Source organism: Haliotis asinina, chromosome 10, assembly GCF_037392515.1.
Source record: "Haliotis asinina isolate JCU_RB_2024 chromosome 10, JCU_Hal_asi_v2, whole genome shotgun sequence".
In the NCBI taxonomy this organism is placed as follows: domain Eukaryota; kingdom Metazoa; phylum Mollusca; class Gastropoda; order Lepetellida; family Haliotidae; genus Haliotis; species Haliotis asinina.
The window spans coordinates 57,219,217-57,240,039 of record NC_090289.1 but is presented as its reverse complement, the minus strand read 5'-3'; the positions used below and the strand labels follow the sequence as shown (position 1 = coordinate 57,240,039).

Below are 20,823 nucleotides of genomic sequence, written 5' to 3'. Positions count from 1 at the left end.
TGAACAACTTCTTTGTTACCATGAGAGCGACGTTTGAGTGTAGGTTCTAACACCGTTATCACTTGCTTCATAGGCCAATACGTTTTGACATTTTTTGTCCTCATATAAATGCTTAGTCTGTTCTCACAGAATCAGAATGACATGATCCGATAACTCCAAATGCAAATGTGACAGATTTTACCCATGTAACATCTATATAAATGCCTCAGTGATGGGATAGATCGCCTTCTAGAAGAACTTTAGGTAGGTTGTTCGATCCCCTTGTCACGCCGAGAGACACTATAAGTCTTAGAGTATTCTGCCTCGCCCGTAGTGTTATGACTCTTCATAAGTCTAAACTGTACAGTCAAACACAGATGTAAAGCATCTACTTAAGGAAGCAAATACGTCAAGAATTTTAAGGCTTTTTACAACCCCAAACTACAGATCACAAAAGAAAAAAAGCCCTTTTGTTCGAGACACCCGTACGCCGATGTCGACACAACATACAGAAACCCTTCTGGTTTGTGGTAATGCCAGACTGAATCTGGCTCATCTTAAACTCCCGGTATGGTGTGTTGGTGGATTTATATAATTGAGCACCCAGAAGCCCAGAAGCCCGAACACATTCACGCTCAAGCACATCCCCATGTGGGTGAACAATGCTCGATCCGACATTCAACTCACATCCCCATGTGGGTGAACAATTCTCGATCCGACATTCAACTCACATCCCCATGTGGGTGAACAATTCTCGATCCGACATTCAACTCGCATTCATAACATCATCCAAATCATGTGTGTCATCTTCACAGAACCGGCATGAACCGGCTGCTGGCATTATAATGGACAGATCAAAATGTTCGCGACGACTGATACGTATCACATTATTTGCTATGTAAATCATAAAATAGTTCTGTCGTTCAGAAAACATGTTAATAAGGACTATTCGATACTAAGTGACGTTATCATGGATATACAATGTCACTTAATTCAAAATACAACATAATACATAGTTCATATTATACATTCCGATATTAGCCTGCATTTGCTGAAATAGCTTCGTATCAACGAATGTGTAGTGGCAATAGGAGACAGGTCTCCAGTTAGAGTCGGCGGAAATGAATCGACCGGACAGGCTTTGCGTTCATGACTATCTATTTCGCCATCAAAACAGGTCAACGTAATTAACTGGGCATAGCGCAGCTCAGATGTTATTACCCAAAACAAACACCAACCGTCAGATATCACCATCTTATAATCGAACACGCTTATAAACTAGAGATGATTATGATTCTACCATTAACGGCGATGCTGGAACCCTCCGTGCAATAGTGATATCGTAACTGAATTATGACACGTCTCAGTTGCTTACTATGAAGGAAACGATCAAACTTAACGGTTACCTTTGTCGTTTATCAGCTCAAGAGAACACGTACGTTTAAGTCGACTGAGTTTGTGAGGGTGGTTGTTGGCACTGTTCAGGAATTATTTACCTTTTAAATCTGTAGCATAGAGCATCTTTCACGAACATTATGTCCTGAATATTTTTCCGTGATACTTTCGTACAGTTCTCAAAACTGTTGTTCCTGTTTATGTTCCCCTATACAATATGATAAGGTGTATAATCGACATTTCTGTCTGTGATTGCACAATGCCATTTAGAAAGTGGTCAGCTGTAACATGTGCTATGTTCAAATTCTAGTGTTTGTTGGGTTAGTTGAATCATCCAGGATTCAAACCCATACCCACAGGGCCAAACATCTAATCGCCAGCACACATATTTACATTTATCAGAGGGGTACACAAAGTCCGTAATATAGATTACCAGTTATCTAACTTCCATGTTTGTGTATGTGTTAGACGGCTGACTTTGAGCGGGCTGTTAGGTGCCTGATTGTGAGGATATCTGTTGGAATCCCGGATGGGGCTCAACAGAAAAAAGTACTAGAATTTGTACTTTACTGAGAAAGTGTAATCCCAAATATTAGATGTTACATTACTGTCTCTGACGTTTGAAATTTATCATGTTTTAATTGATATTTTACAAAGGTACTGATATTGTCCTGGAGTAATCGATGGTTTTACTCTGTTTCAGGTGATCGGGGCATCTGGACTACTGAAAAATAATGACGACAAGTATGTCCAGCGTGGAACCTGTGTTTAATGTGACAGCGTCTTATTCCAACGGAGACAATGTCACCGACATGAACCTCACGACAGAACTACCTACCACTACACCGAGCCCCTGGGGTAGGTTTGGGCCCATCGAACAGTATGGTGAGTTCTGGGCTGGATATTACATCAACCTCTACTATCTGTGGGTAGTATTTGCTGTGGGATTCCCAGGAAATATTGCAAGCTTTGTGACTGTATTGCGCATGCCTCCTTTGACGTCATCAACGGGATATGTTGCAGCGCTAGCGGTGATGGACAACCTTGGCATCATATGTAAACTGCTATTTCATCAATTGACGCTCCATGATGTTCACATGGGACCAGGTGGTTGTCAGGCCTTGTACTTCTTTGGTTCCTTCTTCATCATGTATGCCAACTGGATTCTGGTGGCGATGTCAGTAGAGCGTTTCATTGCCATCTGGTTCCCACTTCGCGTCACGACTCTGTGTACCGGCACTAAGTCCATCATCCTCATGGTCATCATTGCTTTCATCATCATCTGCGCAGACCTCCATTTCCTGTGGACGTCTACAGTGAAGGTGATAGGCCATAAGGATGTTCAATGTAGTTTCAGCGAAGAACACATTGAATTTATTGAGAAAGTATGGTACTGGATAGATGGTTGTCTGTATGCCATCATCCCCTGCATTCTTCTCGTCATGTTTAATGGACTCATCATCCTTGGTATCAGGAAGTCACGAAAAATCCAGAAAGATCTGACAAACAACAAAAGTGACCAGATGGCTGAGAAATTTCGACAACAGCGCCAGATAACCATCATGCTTATCGTCGTCTCTGTTGTGTTTGTCTTGCTGGTGTTACCAAACTGTCTCTTCTTCATCGCCAAACCTTACTGGGTGGTGGAAGCGGGATCACATGGTCAAGCCGTTAATTACCTGGTTAGCCAGTTGATATTTCTGCTCTCCGATTTCAACCATGCAGTCAATTTCTACTTGTACTTTCTCACAGCCCGGCGCTTCAGGCGGCGCTTCACTGACACGCTGCGTTGCTTGACGTCCGGTCGCAAGCCTTTCACAAGCATCATGCGTACAGCCAACTCCAACATATCCAACACGTCGATATATACCACTCAAACATCAATGAATGGTTTTACGCGGGAGAGCGGCAACAACAACTCCAAGAAATACCACACAACTAGCACATGAGTGAATTACTGAGTGAGTGAGTTTCTTTAAACACCACTTTGTGTAGTGTTCTAGCTGTATCACGGCGTAGTGTTTGTGAGTCTCCGATGTTTACCACAACCGTAATCCAACGGGCACGGGGTACGGGATCATGGTGATAACAAAACTGGTCAACGTAAACGTGACTCGCCAGGATTCGAACCCACAATCAGATGGCACATGTTTGTGTAAGGGACGCTATTCTGCACAGCGCATTACGATAGCCTCGCCCCAAAACTACCGCATGAACGACAGGTATAAAGTAAAATATTCAGTTGATCTTGCACGTAATAAACGATTAGCAATAATGTCAGATCTATAGCACAATCTTGTAAACTGTCAAACTCTGTGATATTTAACGAGGACTGGAAATCATATCACGTGAAACGTTGTAGATATGTGGGCATTCAAATAGGACACTGAGAAACAAATTCGAAAAGACGCTTCAAGTTGCAGATTCATTCCCGGGGCGCAGCTGAGTATGATGCTTCTGGATGTGATCGCCACTAGTGACGATGTTTGGTTTGGGTTTGCTCGGGGGCTTCACAAGAACAGATGGACGTCTAATATTGTCATCAAAGCGGGCATTCATCTTTCACGGCGCCGTGATATAGCAGTAACACTCTTGAAAGCAGGGATAAATTCACCTCATTAACAATAACCAATCGAATTGAGGTGTTTTGTTGAACTGGAGAGCATGTGTCAGAATGGAATATATTTCCCTTGCAAATGTGACATTGAAGTATATTTCCCCGGATCTATCTGATGTATTGTCAAGTCAGATCGACAAGGGTACATCGGTTATTGCTGTCAGAACTCTGGAGTAACGATAAACGTGTCCACAGACCGTACGTCACCTCAAATTGTATAGTACAAAGCACTCCTCTGAATATTGCGGTAACATAAGCAGGAAGATGGAGTGGAAAAGTCGTCAGAACTGACGCGGCTGTACATAGCTTATGCTGAGAATGCTACGTGAAGATAGTTCCTCGGTGGGTTGCATTAACGTGTGGTGGCCTGGTATATATGCGCTGCTATTGTAATTGTCGTCATGCTGCAATAAACAGCAATTGTTTCATCAAGACACGCCATATAAAACATGTATCGATTTAGTGGTAAGGGACCAACCATTTGGCGTTTTTTCCTCAGGGAGTTACAAACTAGTAATTTTAGAAATCATGAGTTATCACACGTATACATATGCATGAAAATATTACTGTTGGTGGATATATGTCACACATGCCTCTGTGTCATGATCACGACGAGGAATGTATGTGTGCAATGTTGCATTTATCCCTTTACCGTTAACATCTTTATGGCTGCATAACGTCTAAGTTACATCTCGCCCTGCATGGTCACCAAACTGTACCCCTGTATCATGAAAATGGTGATGGGTATTTGTCAACTATATCAAATCTATCTCCGGTAACATGCACAAGTTGCTGGATGTACATATGTATCATATCTACAAGTTGTTGGATGTACATCCTGTAAATTCCATCTACCTTGTATAGTTAACACCTTGATATATGCACAACATCGATATTATTTAAATCGTTGTATCCTTTGCAAGCTAATAAATGCATATGTTACAGATTCGTTCTTTACATGCACAGGTCAAATGGCAATATATAGTCATACCCACATACATACATACATACATACATACATGCACGCACGCACGCACGCACGCACGCACGCACGCACGCACACACGCACGCACACACACATACATACATACATACATATCACGGAGTTTCAATGTTTCAATGCTTCATCTGTCATATCTCTAGCAAGCATAATCTTTAGTACTAAGCACATGTATAATTGGTAGATTAAACGTCTGGTAATTGTGAAGGAATGTTTGGTGTATTTGGCATGTCAGTTGTTGAAATAAGAGGTGTTGTCTGGAAGACAGATCTATCCACTGGGTCAACACCTCCAATATGAGGGTTTCATGTTCAACAAGCAATTTGAAGACAACCAATAATGAGCTGCCCGATGATCTATCACTGGCATGTTCCTCGTGGTGGGCTGTAGACACTGATGATCAAAAGGTGAGAACATTACTCCCTACTTGCCGAAGGTGCCATCACTGCACCTGCTGTCTAGTAATCACACATTCATCAACATTGACACCTCTGTAATTCTGATTGAATGAGTTGAATGTTACATGACATGATACAGTGGGAATACAATATAAGTGAACGTGATGATATATATGACATGACATCTGCACTATCCTCCATTATTCGCATGCTCCAGCATGTATTTTGAGCGACATGGCTTTGAACATTGTACGAATGGAATATTACATGTTACGGAGTACCACCCCGTCAATGTTCAGTGCAGATTAACGTAATGTGAGACAAAACAAGAACGCATTAATGAACAAAGTGAAAATGAAAGTCTGTCATGCTGTCTCTATAGTAAGTATGCTATTATATTACAGTTAGACATTTACATAGTAATATCTTTATTAGATATCTTCTGTAGTTTAATTAACAGTTGTTAGGAATGCATTAACTTTTAGCAATATGTACATATATGATACAACTGCAGAATGGGTTTGCTAGACGTGTCTGAAAGTACATAATAATAATAAGTCACTGATGCACACCTGTTTCTCCAAGTGGTAAAGTAGGTTTGTAAATCAATGGGCTGGTGGCGATGAGCTGTTGTTGCACTTTACGATCGCATTTATATGTAAATGCTGATGTTCACTGTTGTTATATTAGGTATAAACTTCACAGAACATATCCCTGTGATGCAGAAAATGATATTCACAGTATTTTTATGAATCAGATGCATTTTAATAATTTTATTTCAAAGGTCGTATTGGTTTATGTGAGTCAAAAGCTGGTTCTTTCGTGAAAGCAGGAAATGACAAGAGATTGCATTGTCATGTACCACCAGTTATTTATAGCACGTGTATTACGTTGTGTGTTCATTGCACTAAACGGCCCTGCTTACGAGACGCTCCTTTGAGTTCTAAACCACTACAAATTGTGTGTCTTTTCACATATGTTTTGCAGGTGTATTTGAAAGAAAGTTTGAATAAACACGGCACAATCTTCTCATTGAGAAGGTACCTGTATATAATTTGTCAATCCTTTGCAATAGTAGATGCATTAGCTTATTATGTTGAAGTAATAAGTATTGGTTTTGTCAGTAATTGTGTTTGTACAACCGTAAACTCTTATTGATTTTGTTGAATGTACACAGTCGTCTTTGTACACTGTTAGACATATCGCAATAAATGTCGTTTGGAAAATGTTGATAATTTCATACTTTGTTGACATGTGTTTTCACAGCCCTTGTAGATGCAGCTAAATTCGACCTACATTGAAATGCATTTAGACGTTCCAATCGATCAAGAAAATGTTTAAATGAACAATAAAGTGCTATTGTTTATCAAACTGTTCTTTTCTGGTAACTGTTGTCAATACATTTTCATTATACCATCTGTATAGAAACAGGAACTTCTGTACACTGACGCGGCTCTGTCCACGATACACATACCTTCTGCCAAACACAGCTAGACCATCACCGCATCTGACACGCATCAGCTCTCAAATATCGAAAAAAAAACTATTTAACTAAGACAAGAGTTGAAGACAAATATTCTCTGTATAAACATGCTTTCGCTTGTGAAAGGTGGCACCAAAACATGTCTATAGTAGCTTTAGACAAGTACTATGACGTCAACAGCGTCACTCTACTTTTCCCTGACACTGGGGGTGGTCCTTAATTCAGATTGTCAACCCTTTGACGCTTCACCCAATTACCATCAATTACCAACCACCAACGGGTTTTGGTTTGATTATTTGTATTGCGAGAATATTTGTTTCCAAACATACGTTACCTGTATCGTATAACAACACCACAGTTCTTGTTATAGTCATTGATAGCTTGCTTCCTACACATGGAAACTCACACCTGAACGTGCTGCTTGCCATCAGACAGAGTGAGTGAGTGAGTGAGTGATGTATGTCTCACTACAGTATGTCTGTCACATCCAACACTGTTGGTTGAACGTGACTGTCGCACGCAGGAAACACCTGCAGTCTGTGTGAAACACAGCACAATACCATCGTAGTTCTCATGTGTCGACTGGCAGGTACTTGCGAGCAACAAGTCGTGACTACTGGGAGTGACTCACTGTTTCGGAAGGTATTCAGAACATTCAAATTATGACTCATTTCAGTGTTAGGAAAATCAAATACGTGGATATTTCCTTTTGTGCTTTGTTCCGCTCTTACCCAATATAAAAGTTCGAATCAGCTGCCTCGTAGTCGAAATCAATCGACAACTTAAGAAATATGTAGTCAACACATATTTGACATCCCAGCTGTTTTATACCGCACATCAGATTTCCAAACACAATCTCTTCCTCACACAATGTGCCCTGGTCTCTTCCACACACAAAGTGCCCTGGTGATTATGTTGCAGCTTTGAGATTTTATGGACGTCTCTTTGGAAACATCAACAGACTATAATCTTTATTGTGACAGTTGACATAACAGTGTATTATAAAATCCAATCCGAAAACCGTCTTTCACTATCCACATGTAAACAATGTACAAATATCCATATTGAAATGAAAAGCCGGCGGAAACTTACGTTCAATGAGGAATTCTGATTAATATGCTTCGAATCTATCGATGTATTTAATCATTGGTAGTTTAGATTAGTACCTTCGATTGTTAGTGGCTGTATCCTCGAAGGGGCTTAAGGTACCTTAAAATATTGTCTTCCTGAGAGTATACGTAAGGCCATAAGCATTTAAATTTGCATTAAAACTTTCCACTGTTTTAGAAGTTGCATATATGCTTTTGTAATGACATAGTATGACTAGACGCGGTACCTAGGCCAGAGTAGGGGATAGCATATGCTCTCGTTTTCGCCACTGATGCGTCAGAGGTGCAAATGACATGGCGGACCAAAGCAGGATTAACAGAACGCCTTTCTAGGTATGGTTAAAAATGAATTTGTTATCTAAGCGTTGCTTATGACTATTTGGAAGTATTTCCAAGATAACTCCTCTGTTTGGTTGTCGTGTCTGTAGAATCTGACCCCTCAGAGGCACGACAACATATGTGTTGTACACAGGTTAGGTAGGCCAGTTAAGGAAACCAAGTACCGTGGAACGTCGTCCTGTGTTCACTGTAGCCACTTACATCCATATTAACAGCCCACATTCACACTGAGCATTACTGAATACTTCTGAGGGGATGACAGTCAATTTAAGGGAACATTCATTTTCAAAGTCGGACCTACGGTTCGAGGTAAGAGGCAGAGAAATATGGTGTGGCGCTGTACTGTCTCTGTCACCAACGACGTCATTGTTTGTGGACAACTGCAATTCCTACTCACTGTGCAATATCACGGGGGTTGTGAGTGGGGTTGCATGGGTGAGGGGCTGTGAGTGGGGTTGCATGGGTGGGGGGTTGTGAGTGGGGTTGAGTGGGGTTGGGTGGGGGTTGTGAGTGGGGCCGGGTGGGGGGTTGTGAGTGGAGTTGGGTGGGGAGATGGAGGAGGAATAGGGGTGTAAGTGAGCAAGGAACATTTACCAAGACAAAACAAAAATTTAATGCTGTAATCATACCAGCTATCTTGACAATCAATACACGTATCATAACCAAACTACATGAACTATAGCAAACTGCGTGTTGAGCTAGACAAGATTAATATTGATTGCATAATTTGCTATGCATGGTTTTCGTGACTACATAATACATGTCATTCCGTAAAATGTTCATCTACAGGCGTGCAAAAATGATTCCCACTGGGTGAAATTGTCATGACAAGGCATACTCCTAGTATAGGTCGTATTCGCTCGCACCAGCCGGAAGGTTGCACGTTCATCACCTTGCCAAAATCAAATAGCACACGGCAATGCTGTTCAAGTATGTTGTTGGCACATTGGCGTTATTGCTATATCACAGCTGCAATCAATATCAATCGTCAAATGCAAGGATTATCCATAAAGAACCACATCTAGCACAGTCATGTATACTGAGTGCATCACATAGTATTTTAAAGCACCACTAAATCTTTTGGAAACATTTTGTCACAGTTCTATTGGAATTGGGTGATTGTGAATAAGAGATGCACACAGACTGTTTGTCAAATACTCCGCCATGTTTCTTCTTAGATATGTTTATTTTTCTTCTCATTTATAGCTTCAACTAAATGTATTATTGGGTCACTTCACGAATCGGGTCGCTCTTCCTGGAGCCAGATCACTGTGACGTTGCACATTCTAACTGCGAAGAGACTGGTTAAGTTAAAGAACCATACTGCCTGACATATTTATCTTCATTATTTAAAGTTGTGTTTTCAGCACGTTATTCTACAACTCAGAGGTGATATCTTCCGTTATAGCATGAGGTACTGGTTTAATCGTATTAAGTAGTTACTGAACATAGGGATAACGGATAATTTCACAATTTCACCACTTTAGAGGACTTTTCTGTCGGTCAGTTTATACATTAAAAACATATGCAAAAAATGTACAGTAATATGAAATGCACATGCCAAATGTAAAACTTTACCTATGCCAAGTGTGGTACAGCTGAGTAAAGGCTACTGTACTGTATTTCAGTAGTGAGTGACATGAGCTACCCTAAAGGCAGGATATGGAAACACTTTTTCCCGAACACGTGTATCTTTGCTGCTTTGAGGTGATTCATACATTAATCGTACATCTTTATTTTGCATCCAGTGAAATCTGTTTAAGGTCTTTGTCGTCTCACTTGTTATTGCATCCTCACATACACTTTCTAAACTACAGGTAATCACGCACATGCTAATGCTGAAGTAAACAAAGTCTAATTGTAAATCTTATCATGAAATCAGGCAATGATCATGACAATATAAGTCTCGAATTCACAACACACTTCGCCACATAATCGTCATTCTACTAGTCACAGTGACAGTACAAAGCAGAGTGGCAATACTACTTGAAAGGCAGTTAAGTACAATAATGTTAGAAATACATACAATAATGGTAATATTCACTTCAGTACATATGGATGAAAACTTGTCGATGCGACAAATGGGCCCAGACTGACCATCCAGGGGAAGAGTGATTTCCACACATATGGCGGTCTTCATGCTATGTGGGATGCGCGGTATGCGTTAGCGCCCCTTGCAGAGAAAAAAGAATCCAGAAGTTTTTCCCGAAGTCAGGACATACTGGAATGGCCCATAGGGTTGCATCATCAGTACCCTCCGGAATCTTGCCCAAATATCGCACGAGTCTAAATACACGCCATTGCCAGCACTGTATGTCAAAGGGGAGCATGAAGCCCGATGAATAATCCTGGAGCCCGATGAATAGTCCTGGAGCCCGATGAATAATCCTGTCACAAAATACACATAGCGAAGTATACATGTTGAAACGAGTGTGGAACTTATTTTCAAATAATACATAAAAATTGTGTCCGCTTTGAACGTGTGTTTAGGTTACTGTACATTTCATCATGGCAATATAGAATAGATGCTAAACTGCCTGAGGATAACGAATCATCAGGCATCGTTGTCCTTACGATCATAGACTGACCATTTAATTTGTTTACGTATTTAGAACGGAAATTAGGGGATAACAAATGGTTTTCATTGTCCAAAACAGTAACGAGACATACTGGCAAAATCGCAATCACGCTTGAAAATATAAGCTTAATTTAACATTCAAGTTTTTGAGAGTTCATGGAAATGACAAAATATGTATTTACGATGAAGGCCATGTCTATTTAATGTTTTCAAGGTCAGTATTTGGCGCATATGACATCATACCCAGATGTTAAATGAGAACTTTGGAAAACGTTTTGCACCAATATCGAACGTGAACGGTTGATATTCTGATGCGAGTGCCATTCATGATTATCTATCATATCAGGCGTTGAGTAAATAAATTAAGGTCAGGGTAAATATACTGGACAGCATGTGAGGATCCGTGCTTCTCTTAACCCAGTGCCATATACTTCCTGCTTTCCATTCTAAAGACAGTCACGGCAATGCTATATATCAATGCACATGTTGCGTCCGGCAGATGTAGGACAACAAACACGTTGCGAGAACACTGTATGCTGCTCCGATAACCTCCATCTTGTTGAACATTCCTGATATCTCCACATGAGTCTCATTTCGAAATGCACAAACACTGCATTTAAAAACAATGTGGTATTTCACATCTGTTAATCCGATAAACCGAGATTGCATATTTTTGGAATGTCGTGATAGAAGACAGCAGTAAGGGAAGGGACCATGTGATAGGTAGATAGGTGTATATAAGGTGCTGCCACGTAACACGTCCCCTAACTCCTCTGCCCACATCCGCAATGCTCAAGCTTGTACTGATTGCGTCTTGTGTGTACCTGGCTCAGGTAAACATTCCTTCTGCGTGACATCAAATGCCTTCTTTATATATGGCTGCTCTTAGCACCGTTCCCCCTTATGTGCTAACCTTTGTCCACACATAAAATGCAAACGAAATTCGTACTTCATAGAACTTCGGTTCCTCTCCGAAGTTTAGTGATGTTATTCCCCATACAACTGGTAGAATGGAGGGGGTACAATATAGTGTGTATATTCAGTTTAGTTATGTTATTCCCTATACAACTGGTAGAATGGAGGGGGTACAATATAGTGTGTATATTCAGTTTAGTTATGTTATTCCCTATACAACTGGTAGAATGGAGGAGGTACAATAGAGTGTGTGTGTTCAGTTTAGTTATGTTATTCCCTGTACAACTGGTAGAATGGAGGGGGTACAATACAGCGTGTTTATTCAGTTTAGTTATGTTATTCCCTGTACAACTGGTAGAATGGAGGAGGTACAATATAGTGTGTGTATTGAGTTTAGTTTAGAATGCCTCAGAACCATTTATATACCTTGAATTTCGGAATGATTGTGACACATTTTTTTCCAGTCCCAGGACGTCCATCCATCTCCACATGATCCACACAGCCACCCACCCCACCCCTCTCATCCGCCCCACGGACATCCCTCACCTCCCCCTCACGGGGCCTTTGGTTTCTCCTACGACGAAGACAGTGTAAGTATTTTGTTTCAAAATTTTGGAAGTATTTTTGAACGAATGCGATTCTTAAACGTTTCAGAGAAGCAGAATAATATGTGTAGTTCCGAGTTGATGTGTATACTGTTTTTCTTCTCAGCAAAGTCAGAAATTAGGATATGGTGTAGCTGTCTTGTCAATCATTTTGATGTTTTGCTTTTGTCGTCATGCTGAATGTGTTTATCACATATATATGATGGAAATTCAGTAATATAAAGTTTGTGGTGGTGACATTTATTGACGCTGTCGCACGTTGGTACATGTGGTTAACTTGGCACAAAACGCCATAATCGCCTGATTTGTCGTTCACATATGTTCAGAATAGTATCGGCGTTTAATGGGTTCAGATTTCTTGTTTGAATTATGAGATAACAATGATGTGTCATTGTTGAAACGATAACATAATGTATTGAAACATGTGTCGGGCAATGTCGGTCGCCATTGTCTCATTGTTCGCACATGTTACCAGGGTGAGATGGTGATGGTATCCCAGACTCACTGCTACCTGTGGGCACTGTCCGACGCCCAGAAGATGGACGTTCACGACCCTGCTAAGATTGAGGCACTTGAGGTAATGTAGCTGTAATGTAGTTTTCATGATGAGATGTCGGCGCGAGAAATGTTATATTAGTGGGGCTAGTGGGGTAGCCTAGTGGAGAAAGTGTTCGTTCGTCACGCCCAAGTCCCGGGCTGGGTTCCCTCTCATGGTTACAATGTATGAAGCCCACATCCAGTATCCTTTGCAGTGATTTTACTATCTTATTGCTAAATCGTCATCAGACATTCAAGTTCAAACTGGTAATCAAGAAGAACAGAACAAGGTTTAGGTACAATGTATTAATCGTATATTCTAATGAAACTTCCTTAAAAGATTCTAGACTGTGAAGTGAGTGCCGCGGTTTGCTAAAGGTATATATCATCACGTAATTCACTTAATGATATTGTACGACGCCGTCTAATGGAAATATTGACAGTTTGTGAGCATTTGCAGACTAGTTAGGAGTATTTGTAGAAGGCCACCATATAGTAGGGGGTTTCGAGAGACAACTTGGCTGTGTCCAAGCACTGAAACAAGTATGCAATAAAATTTAGAATACTGTTCTATTTCAGTTCGCCAGTAATGTTATTGTAACCATTAATTTGAAATGGAATAATCATAAATATAGAACGAATAAGTTAGTAATAATGAATATGGGTAGAGAGTTCCAATCCTTTGGGGGCTTATTCCCCTAGGGGAGGTGGGGCAGCCTTGTAGGCATAACGTCCGCTGGAGCTTGATTCCCGATGTTACGAGGAGCACAGTTGATGTAAACACACATAAAGCATTGGTCATTTTGTTACAGTTTCAACTAGTTGCTCTGGCATCCGACACATCAAAACAGACGGTTCTGACTGGAACCCAGAGTCCAGGCCATTGGGTCTCCGCACATTGTCATGGCAGGACCATGGTGCAGGTTACAGCTTAAAGTACCGCACATATCCTCCTTGAATGCTGATTTTTATATCTCATCAATAAAATAAGGTCGACCTCAGCTTCGACTGGTTACACAGTGCAGTGTGTTAATCCCTGGAAATGAATCCCTGGAAATGAATCCCCGCATCCTAGCAACATGGTTTAACACGCTCATTTTGTTCTATACGTCTTCAGGATGCCTTTAGACACAGCGTCGGTTATGACATTTACTATTTCATACGATGTGCCATTACACCAAGGAAGCCTCAAGACACTTCTCACATATCTGTCACATAAACCGTTGGCGTTAAATTCACGCTAACCGTATTAATGCCACTTTAACACCCGATCAAGGAAACTCGCTGGATGGTATCTTTTCTAAAAGCACACAAAGTTTTCGATCTCATTCATGCTTTAGAGCTTACCAAAATGAATAATACTTCCGCCCATCGTGCTAAAGACCTGGGTTTGATTCCTCACGTGTGTTTAATGAAGTCCATTTCAGTAAATGCTCAAATCTATTGCTAAAGATAATGAGAAATCACACTCACTTATGATTTCCTCCTGCGCCGATTTCTGTTGTCCGTCGTTATCCATACAGAAACGGAAGGTTAATCCAACAATGTGTCAATGCGAAGTCCACAAACGACATTAAAATGAATTGCAATTATCAGTCACTAAATAACGTGAATTGTAGTCAGAAATGATTTAAATGATTCATAACAATGCAAAGCATCTACAATGTCTTTACACCATAGACTTACAGAACGTTAAATAGCACATCCATTGTATTCACCAAGTAGCCACACAGAAATGAATAAAACAATTCGTTGAAAACCTTTCCATTAATTATCATCACCGGAATCACCTGCATGTCATCAGCAAGCTGTTGAGATAGTAGCCGTACGACTGTGTGCCGTAGCAGCCGTGTCGTATCAGCAATGAGTTTGAGTCCCAGATCTACGCCCTGCTAGCAACAGCTCTCAACTTAGAGCTGGCTTCCCAGCACGCACACTTGTTTACAAACAACGAAGGAACGTTACCTCGACCATATCTAAAAATAAAAATAAAAAAATACGGACAAAAAACAGTACAATTCCACTAAGTACAAAGAATATACGTTTTACAGGGTGAATTTCAACAGCACTATTCGTAACCTGTCTTCAGATGCACAAAACAGAGAGATGCGTTTGTAAAACCATGTACACGCGCTCATACAGAATCAAAGTAAGATGACGACTCCTTAGAAAGTGGAAACTTTTACTTACGCAGGTGAGTATTGTTATCTCATCACAACAGACTTTGATAAATGAGGTATCATTCCAGGCATATATACAGATGTCAAAAAAGCTAAGCAATACTTTAGACGACGCTCCTATGAAAGCTTTAAAAGCAGCGAAATTCTGCGATCCTCTCGGTGGCTATTGTTAATAATCAAGTGGCAGCTACAATGCTTACAAATCTGTATTTCACCCAAAGTGATATCAACACGATCACCAGAATAAAAAACCTATACACATGCACAACAGTTAAGCGGCACCCATTGTTTTTGTGATCTGCTACTTTGGATACTCAATGGATAACTATCACAACGATCTATGACTAACACTGACATCACTGGTTTGATTATGTTTGGCAACTAAACGACCCATTTGCCTTGCAATGGCCCTGCATGACATGACAGCATTTTTCATGCCTAGCACATGCCATGTCAGGGGTAGGTAACTTGCTCCTCACTATGACTGATTTTCTAACTCTAAAGTGAAAGGAGAATCTCACAACACACCGGTGAAACCAAGTGTGTGAAACTTGATTTTCAAGATTCAGATGTCAGGGAAATGGAGTTGCACCTGCAGAACGTTTTTTCTGGTCATATGTTGACAATCTTAGGTCCACGAATCAATGGAAGGCTAATTCAGTCATAAACCTTTATAGTTTGTATTTCTGATCTTCAGTGGTGAAATCAAGACACTATGAAACTAGTAGCGCTTAACTATTGTGCATGTGTATACATTAAGAACTCCTAAATATATAAATGCTCAGTCTCAGCGTAACCAATTCATTCCATTTACTAATTCCTTTCTTTTCTTCAGGCCATGAAAATAGATTCTGACAGATTTAGATGAAAACATAAATGTCCATAGAAATATTGCCTCTGGTTGATAAAGCATCTTCTGGTGGTTAGATAATATGGATGATGTACTGTAGACATATTTACAATGAGGTTTATTCACTCAACCGCTCATTTCACATATGTGTATCCTACTGCAAAATAACGATGTGTTAAGCACCGTGGTCGTGTTGGTTCTTGGTCTTTTCAATGCTAACGGATGTGTCGAACACTCGGATAAGTCGAACTTTCCCCTTGGACCCGACGAGTTCGACACAACGGGGTTTGACTGTATGTCTGACCTAAAACACCACATGCTTGTTTTCTAAGTGAACCTTTGAAAACCTTGGTGAGAAATATCTTCCTAATCGAGCGAGTGCATATATTTAGAAAGTCGTGTCGGAAAAGAAATCTTTGGAATTCAAAAACTCCTGATAAGAACAAGTAGAAAAAGGTCCTGTCCAGTGACACTTCTTCACTTGCAGCTACGCCTCTTCCACCACCATGCTGAAGCTTGTACTGACTGCCTATGTTGTGTACCTGGCCCAGGTAAACACGTCATTTATCATAGAATTCATTATGATACTGTCCGTTCAGCGCGTACTTCCATGTTAGCGAGTATATGTTTACGCCGCACTCAGCAATATTCCAGCTATTTGGCGGCGATCTGTAAATAATCGAGTTTGGACCAGACAATCCAGTGAACCACAACATGAGCATCGAGCTGCGTAATTGGGAAGCGATGACATGTCTCAACCACGCCAGCGAGCCTGACCACCCGACCCCGACAAGCATAGTCGTCTGGGTTGCGGAAGGCCTGTTCTACCGTGGGCCTTCACCGATTTACAACCTGCTGTTTGGCAAGGGAAGGCTGCTGTTATGACAAGGGTTGGTGTCTGTGACGGCAAGGAAGTCTTCTATGACGGCAAGGGAAGGTGTTCTTATGGTGAGGTATAGACAAGCTACAGCGACTGTTACCAGAAGGTATAGCTGCTGTTACAAGGGCTGTGCTTGAGTTTTTGTTGTGAGGGAAGGATGGGGTGAGTTGGGGGGAGCGGGTTGTGGACAACCATTCTTGATCTTATCTTTGATTTTATAGTGAACTTCTCTTCCCCGTGCATTCACATGTATGATGGAGCATGTACTCCAGGATTGTTGAAGTTCTATTCGCGATCATTTATATGGTGTGGTGGTACGGTGGTCACACGTGCCAGTCCTGGGTTGTTCTCATTTCGCCTACAGGTGCAGTTTGCCTACACTTAAATTTGGTGAGAAGTAATTAGTGGCAGAAACCTACACCCCCATACAACAATGAGTCAATAAGTAGTGTTAATCTCCTAATTTAAAACAAATGACATGTACGGAGGTGATTTTGTAAAGAAACATTGACATTTTGGCTTAATGATCTGTGAGTACAGGGCTGTTATTATAACAGTCTTAGACAATTGACTTTGTAAAGAGATTAATTTGAACTACTACAGCTATGTCCAGATATGTGAGTAGAGTGATGTTATTATGAAGAATTAGAGCAGTCTTAAACGCCTGACTTTGTAAAGATATTATAGATGTGGAGTCATGGCTAAGTGATCTCTGCAACAATGTTTTTTACTCTGAGAGTATGGAGTATAAACGGAAATAAATGAAGATATTGCATGTTCCTGAGATACCTGCGTGGCAAATATTCAACGTGTGAAATATGCTACGTCTCAGCGAGGTGGGCAACAGGTTTTTCCACATTTTTCCACAACACCCAAGCAATCCAGAGGCGAGCAGCAGAGGAGGGTTTCAAGCCCATGTTCGTCGAGTTTCACTCCTACCCATTGATCGAGTCCAAGATGCTTGGATTGAGATCACGAACGACGGCCCAGCAACAGAGAGAATGCAGGCTTTTAACGACTATGTGACAAGAACTTGGTTAGCCTATGACGCTGTATTTAAGGTACCAATTTGGAATCACCAAGGAACTGTTGGTCTCCGAACAAATAGCCATTTGGAAGGCTTCCATAACAAGTTACAATTACGTCTAGGAAAACCACATCTTAACATATATGAATTTGTCAACAACATCAAGAAGGTCGAGGCCAAAGACAGAGTCAAGCGAGCTCAAATTGATCTTGGGGCCTCAACCAGTCCTCGCCTACGTGTGTACAGAGAAATGGATTGTCGCCTAGAACGCCCTAAGATTCAGTTGGCAGTAGGAACTAAGACCACTATGCAGTTTCTTGACGCATTTGGAAACTTAGTTAAGTTTAAAGGCTGATAAAATTGTTACAATCATGCAACATCTCTGGCTGTATGCGGTGTACATAAAATCCTGGAATATCCCCAGTTGCTGTATGCAATGTCTACAAAATTCATCACGCAATAAACTCTGATTCATAAACGCATATTTTGTTTTCTATTCTAAATCTAGTATTCCTACTTTGTCTTTACAGTTAACAGTTATTGGACTAGTCCACTTATGAGTACAGACCTACTACAGGGTAATCAGGTGGAAATTTAAGTCTTGTGTTGGCGAAATTGCACTGTAGGCGAAATGCAACTGTGGGCGAAAGGGTACCGATCCTTAAGTCCTAGGGGTGTTAGGCATTCTGCTACACTGTAGTTCAAAAAGGTATGATTGTATGTTCAGTATCAACACTGATCAAGTTTTTTTTATGACAGCAGGCGTCCTGGTGGGTCATCAAAATGGTGAAAAGCTGATACTATGCATCACTTCGGACTTATATCCTGAGCGCTGACACACCGTGATGTAACCCTCTTATAACAGACGTTAAACGCAGTTCACTCATTACTATACGGTATTTACGAAGCATTTTTTGTTTCCAGGCCCAGACAACCCAGGCACCGACACCGTCTCACCACCCAGGACACACCCACCAAGCCCCTGCGCACCACACCCATCCGGCCCACACCCATGCTGTCCACAGACCTGCCGTACATGGCTCCTTCTCATTCGCCTATGACCGGAATATAGTATGCAGTTTACAGTCATTGACTGTATTTGTGCATTTCGTAACTTTACAAAGTCACGCACACTTTATGTGACATGTTTATTTTGGATTTTTTTAATACTCTAGTTTTTTTACATTGAAAGTATATCGTATTGAATACCACAAAGCTAACCCGTTAGGAGGGCATAACAGTCATAAAATGTTAAAGTCCGTGTATGTCGACATTATCGCTATCCATTGACTGATCATCCGCAGGGAGAGATGGTGATGGTATCCAAGACTCATTGCTACCTGTGGGCACTGTCCGACGCCCAGAAGATGGACGTTCACGACCCCGCTAAGATTGAGGCACTTGAGGTAATGATAGAGATGATGACAAACATTGCACAATCACCCCGTGCGTTTGTACATTACATTATGGACATTGAATTGCAGTAATATGCGTTGCAAATCGCTAAAATCAGGCACTTTAGGGTCTGAAATGTCGTCAGATTGTCAGATATGTCGTCTCACAACATGGTTGCGTTTATTCATTTTCGAGCTAATGATAAATTGTTTTCATAATTTCGAGTCCGGCCGATGTAATGAAATAGTTTATGGGAGTATATTCTATCAATTCGTGTCGCAAATCTTTGGACTTTTTGAAACATAGACGGAACCTTGTAAACATGTGTCAGGCTAATTAATCGTAACATCGAATAACAGTTGTATAACATTTTGTCGCTCGACCCAAGAGAGCATGATAATTTTGAGCGCACTTGTAATGGATGGTTAAAGTGTGTTTGATCCTATTATATATACGATATTTTCCAAAACGTTTGTTCCAAACATAATCGATAAATATCTCATCTGCAGTTACGGTTAAAATACAATAGGTTTATCCCTTAAGTTGTGTACAGACACATAAAGTTATGCTCTTTCCAACTGTTTTCAGCTTCAACTTTCTGCTCTTGCATTCAACACCGGAAAACAGACTGTCCTGACAGGAACCCAAAGTCCAGACCATTGGGTCTCCGCGCATTGCCATGGCAGGACGTTGGTGCAGGTTACAGCCTAAAATACCAGGCCTTGTTCCATGCATTGTTTTTGCTTGCACAACTGATGAATAAAGGAGGTAGTACATTGTATCGGGAAGTTTCGTAAACTTTCGACATATTTTGTTACAATATCAAGGTTTAAGTCGCCATCATGCTTCCATTGCAAAGCAAAATATCCATTCTACAGCTTGGCAGTTCGCGGAAGATTCCTCTTTTCAGCAAGCAAAAAGTTCATGTGCACTGAGTAAGATTGTTCATAATTGTGTTGTAGATTTGTGAGCTGTATCCGTTGGTCATTCGGTTTCGTGTGACATGATGGGACTGTATGTTTTCATCAGCGGAATGTGTCAAAACCTCCACCTAATTTACAGTCTTGAACAAACTAGGCCAATTTACACTGATCTAAGACGACTATATGTGTTGTTCGGAGATCTGCATCTCAGAAAGCCTTATATCACTGGATAAAGACGAAAACATGTTAAATACGATATCAGAAAACACACTTTGCACAGTATTGGAAATACCACAGAAACCGATTCATATTTTATCATTAGTGGAAATAGTGAAAATGTCAACTCTTATCGAGTTTAGATAATAAAACGCGTTTGACACACGACCATCTGTCGTACTATGGACGGAAGATATATGGCCACTCCTGCTATCAATACTAACAGAACACACCATGTTGTCTACCTTGGTCTACCTTGATTCTGCTTTTGTTAAGGGCCTTTGTTGAGGTACGATACGTTGACATGAACGAACATCTGTGTCCATTCACTAGCTAGATGGAAGCCTGAGCAACCTCTTTCGTATTCTTTCAGTCAAAGTAAACAGTTTAGGTACTC

The 20,823-nt window shown here is 40.8% G+C and overlaps 3 protein-coding genes across 3 annotated transcripts in view; all 3 read left to right on the top strand.

Moving 5' to 3' along the window:
- Nucleotides 1–6,760, top strand: part of LOC137297968 (probable G-protein coupled receptor 139) — a 73,920-nt gene extending 67,160 nt beyond the window's left edge. Inside the window, exon 3 of the mRNA XM_067829974.1 lies at nucleotides 2,078–6,760. Coding sequence (XP_067686075.1) covers nucleotides 2,109–3,323 — 1,215 coding nt within the window. The 5' untranslated portion in view covers nucleotides 2,078–2,108 and the 3' untranslated portion in view covers nucleotides 3,324–6,760. The remainder of the gene's footprint in view (nucleotides 1–2,077) is intronic.
- A 4,908-nt stretch (nucleotides 6,761–11,668) lies between these two features.
- LOC137298446 (uncharacterized) lies at nucleotides 11,669–13,977 on the top strand. The gene is made up of 4 exons (XM_067830710.1): nucleotides 11,669–11,731; nucleotides 12,278–12,403; nucleotides 12,894–12,995; nucleotides 13,768–13,977. The coding sequence occupies exons 1-4, from the start codon at nucleotides 11,687–11,689 to the stop codon at nucleotides 13,888–13,890; spliced, it is 396 nt and encodes a 131-aa protein (XP_067686811.1). The 5' UTR covers nucleotides 11,669–11,686; the 3' UTR covers nucleotides 13,891–13,977.
- Nucleotides 13,978–16,470: 2,493 nt separating this feature from the next.
- LOC137299110 (uncharacterized) lies at nucleotides 16,471–20,065 on the top strand. Its single transcript, XM_067831613.1, has 4 exons — nucleotides 16,471–16,536; nucleotides 18,817–18,963; nucleotides 19,197–19,298; nucleotides 19,876–20,065. The coding sequence occupies exons 1-4, from the start codon at nucleotides 16,492–16,494 to the stop codon at nucleotides 19,996–19,998; spliced, it is 417 nt and encodes a 138-aa protein (XP_067687714.1). The 5' UTR covers nucleotides 16,471–16,491; the 3' UTR covers nucleotides 19,999–20,065.
- Nucleotides 20,066–20,823: the final 758 nt, after the last annotated feature.

Bases quoted from the DNA above. Each gene is read 5' to 3' on its own strand.
- LOC137298446 (XM_067830710.1), top strand. From the start codon at position 11,687: ATGCTCAAGCTTGTACTGATTGCGTCTTGTGTGTACCTGGCTCAG. The intron at 11,732-12,277 runs GTAAACATTCCT...ATTTTTTTCCAG, and splicing joins CTTGTGTGTACCTGGCTCAG to TCCCAGGACGTCCATCCATC. The intron at 12,996-13,767 runs GTAATGTAGCTG...ATTTTGTTACAG, and splicing joins CTAAGATTGAGGCACTTGAG to TTTCAACTAGTTGCTCTGGC.
- LOC137299110 (XM_067831613.1), top strand. From the start codon at position 16,492: ATGCTGAAGCTTGTACTGACTGCCTATGTTGTGTACCTGGCCCAG. The intron at 16,537-18,816 runs GTAAACACGTCA...TTTTGTTTCCAG, and splicing joins ATGTTGTGTACCTGGCCCAG to GCCCAGACAACCCAGGCACC. The intron at 18,964-19,196 runs GTATGCAGTTTA...GATCATCCGCAG, and splicing joins TCGCCTATGACCGGAATATA to GGAGAGATGGTGATGGTATC.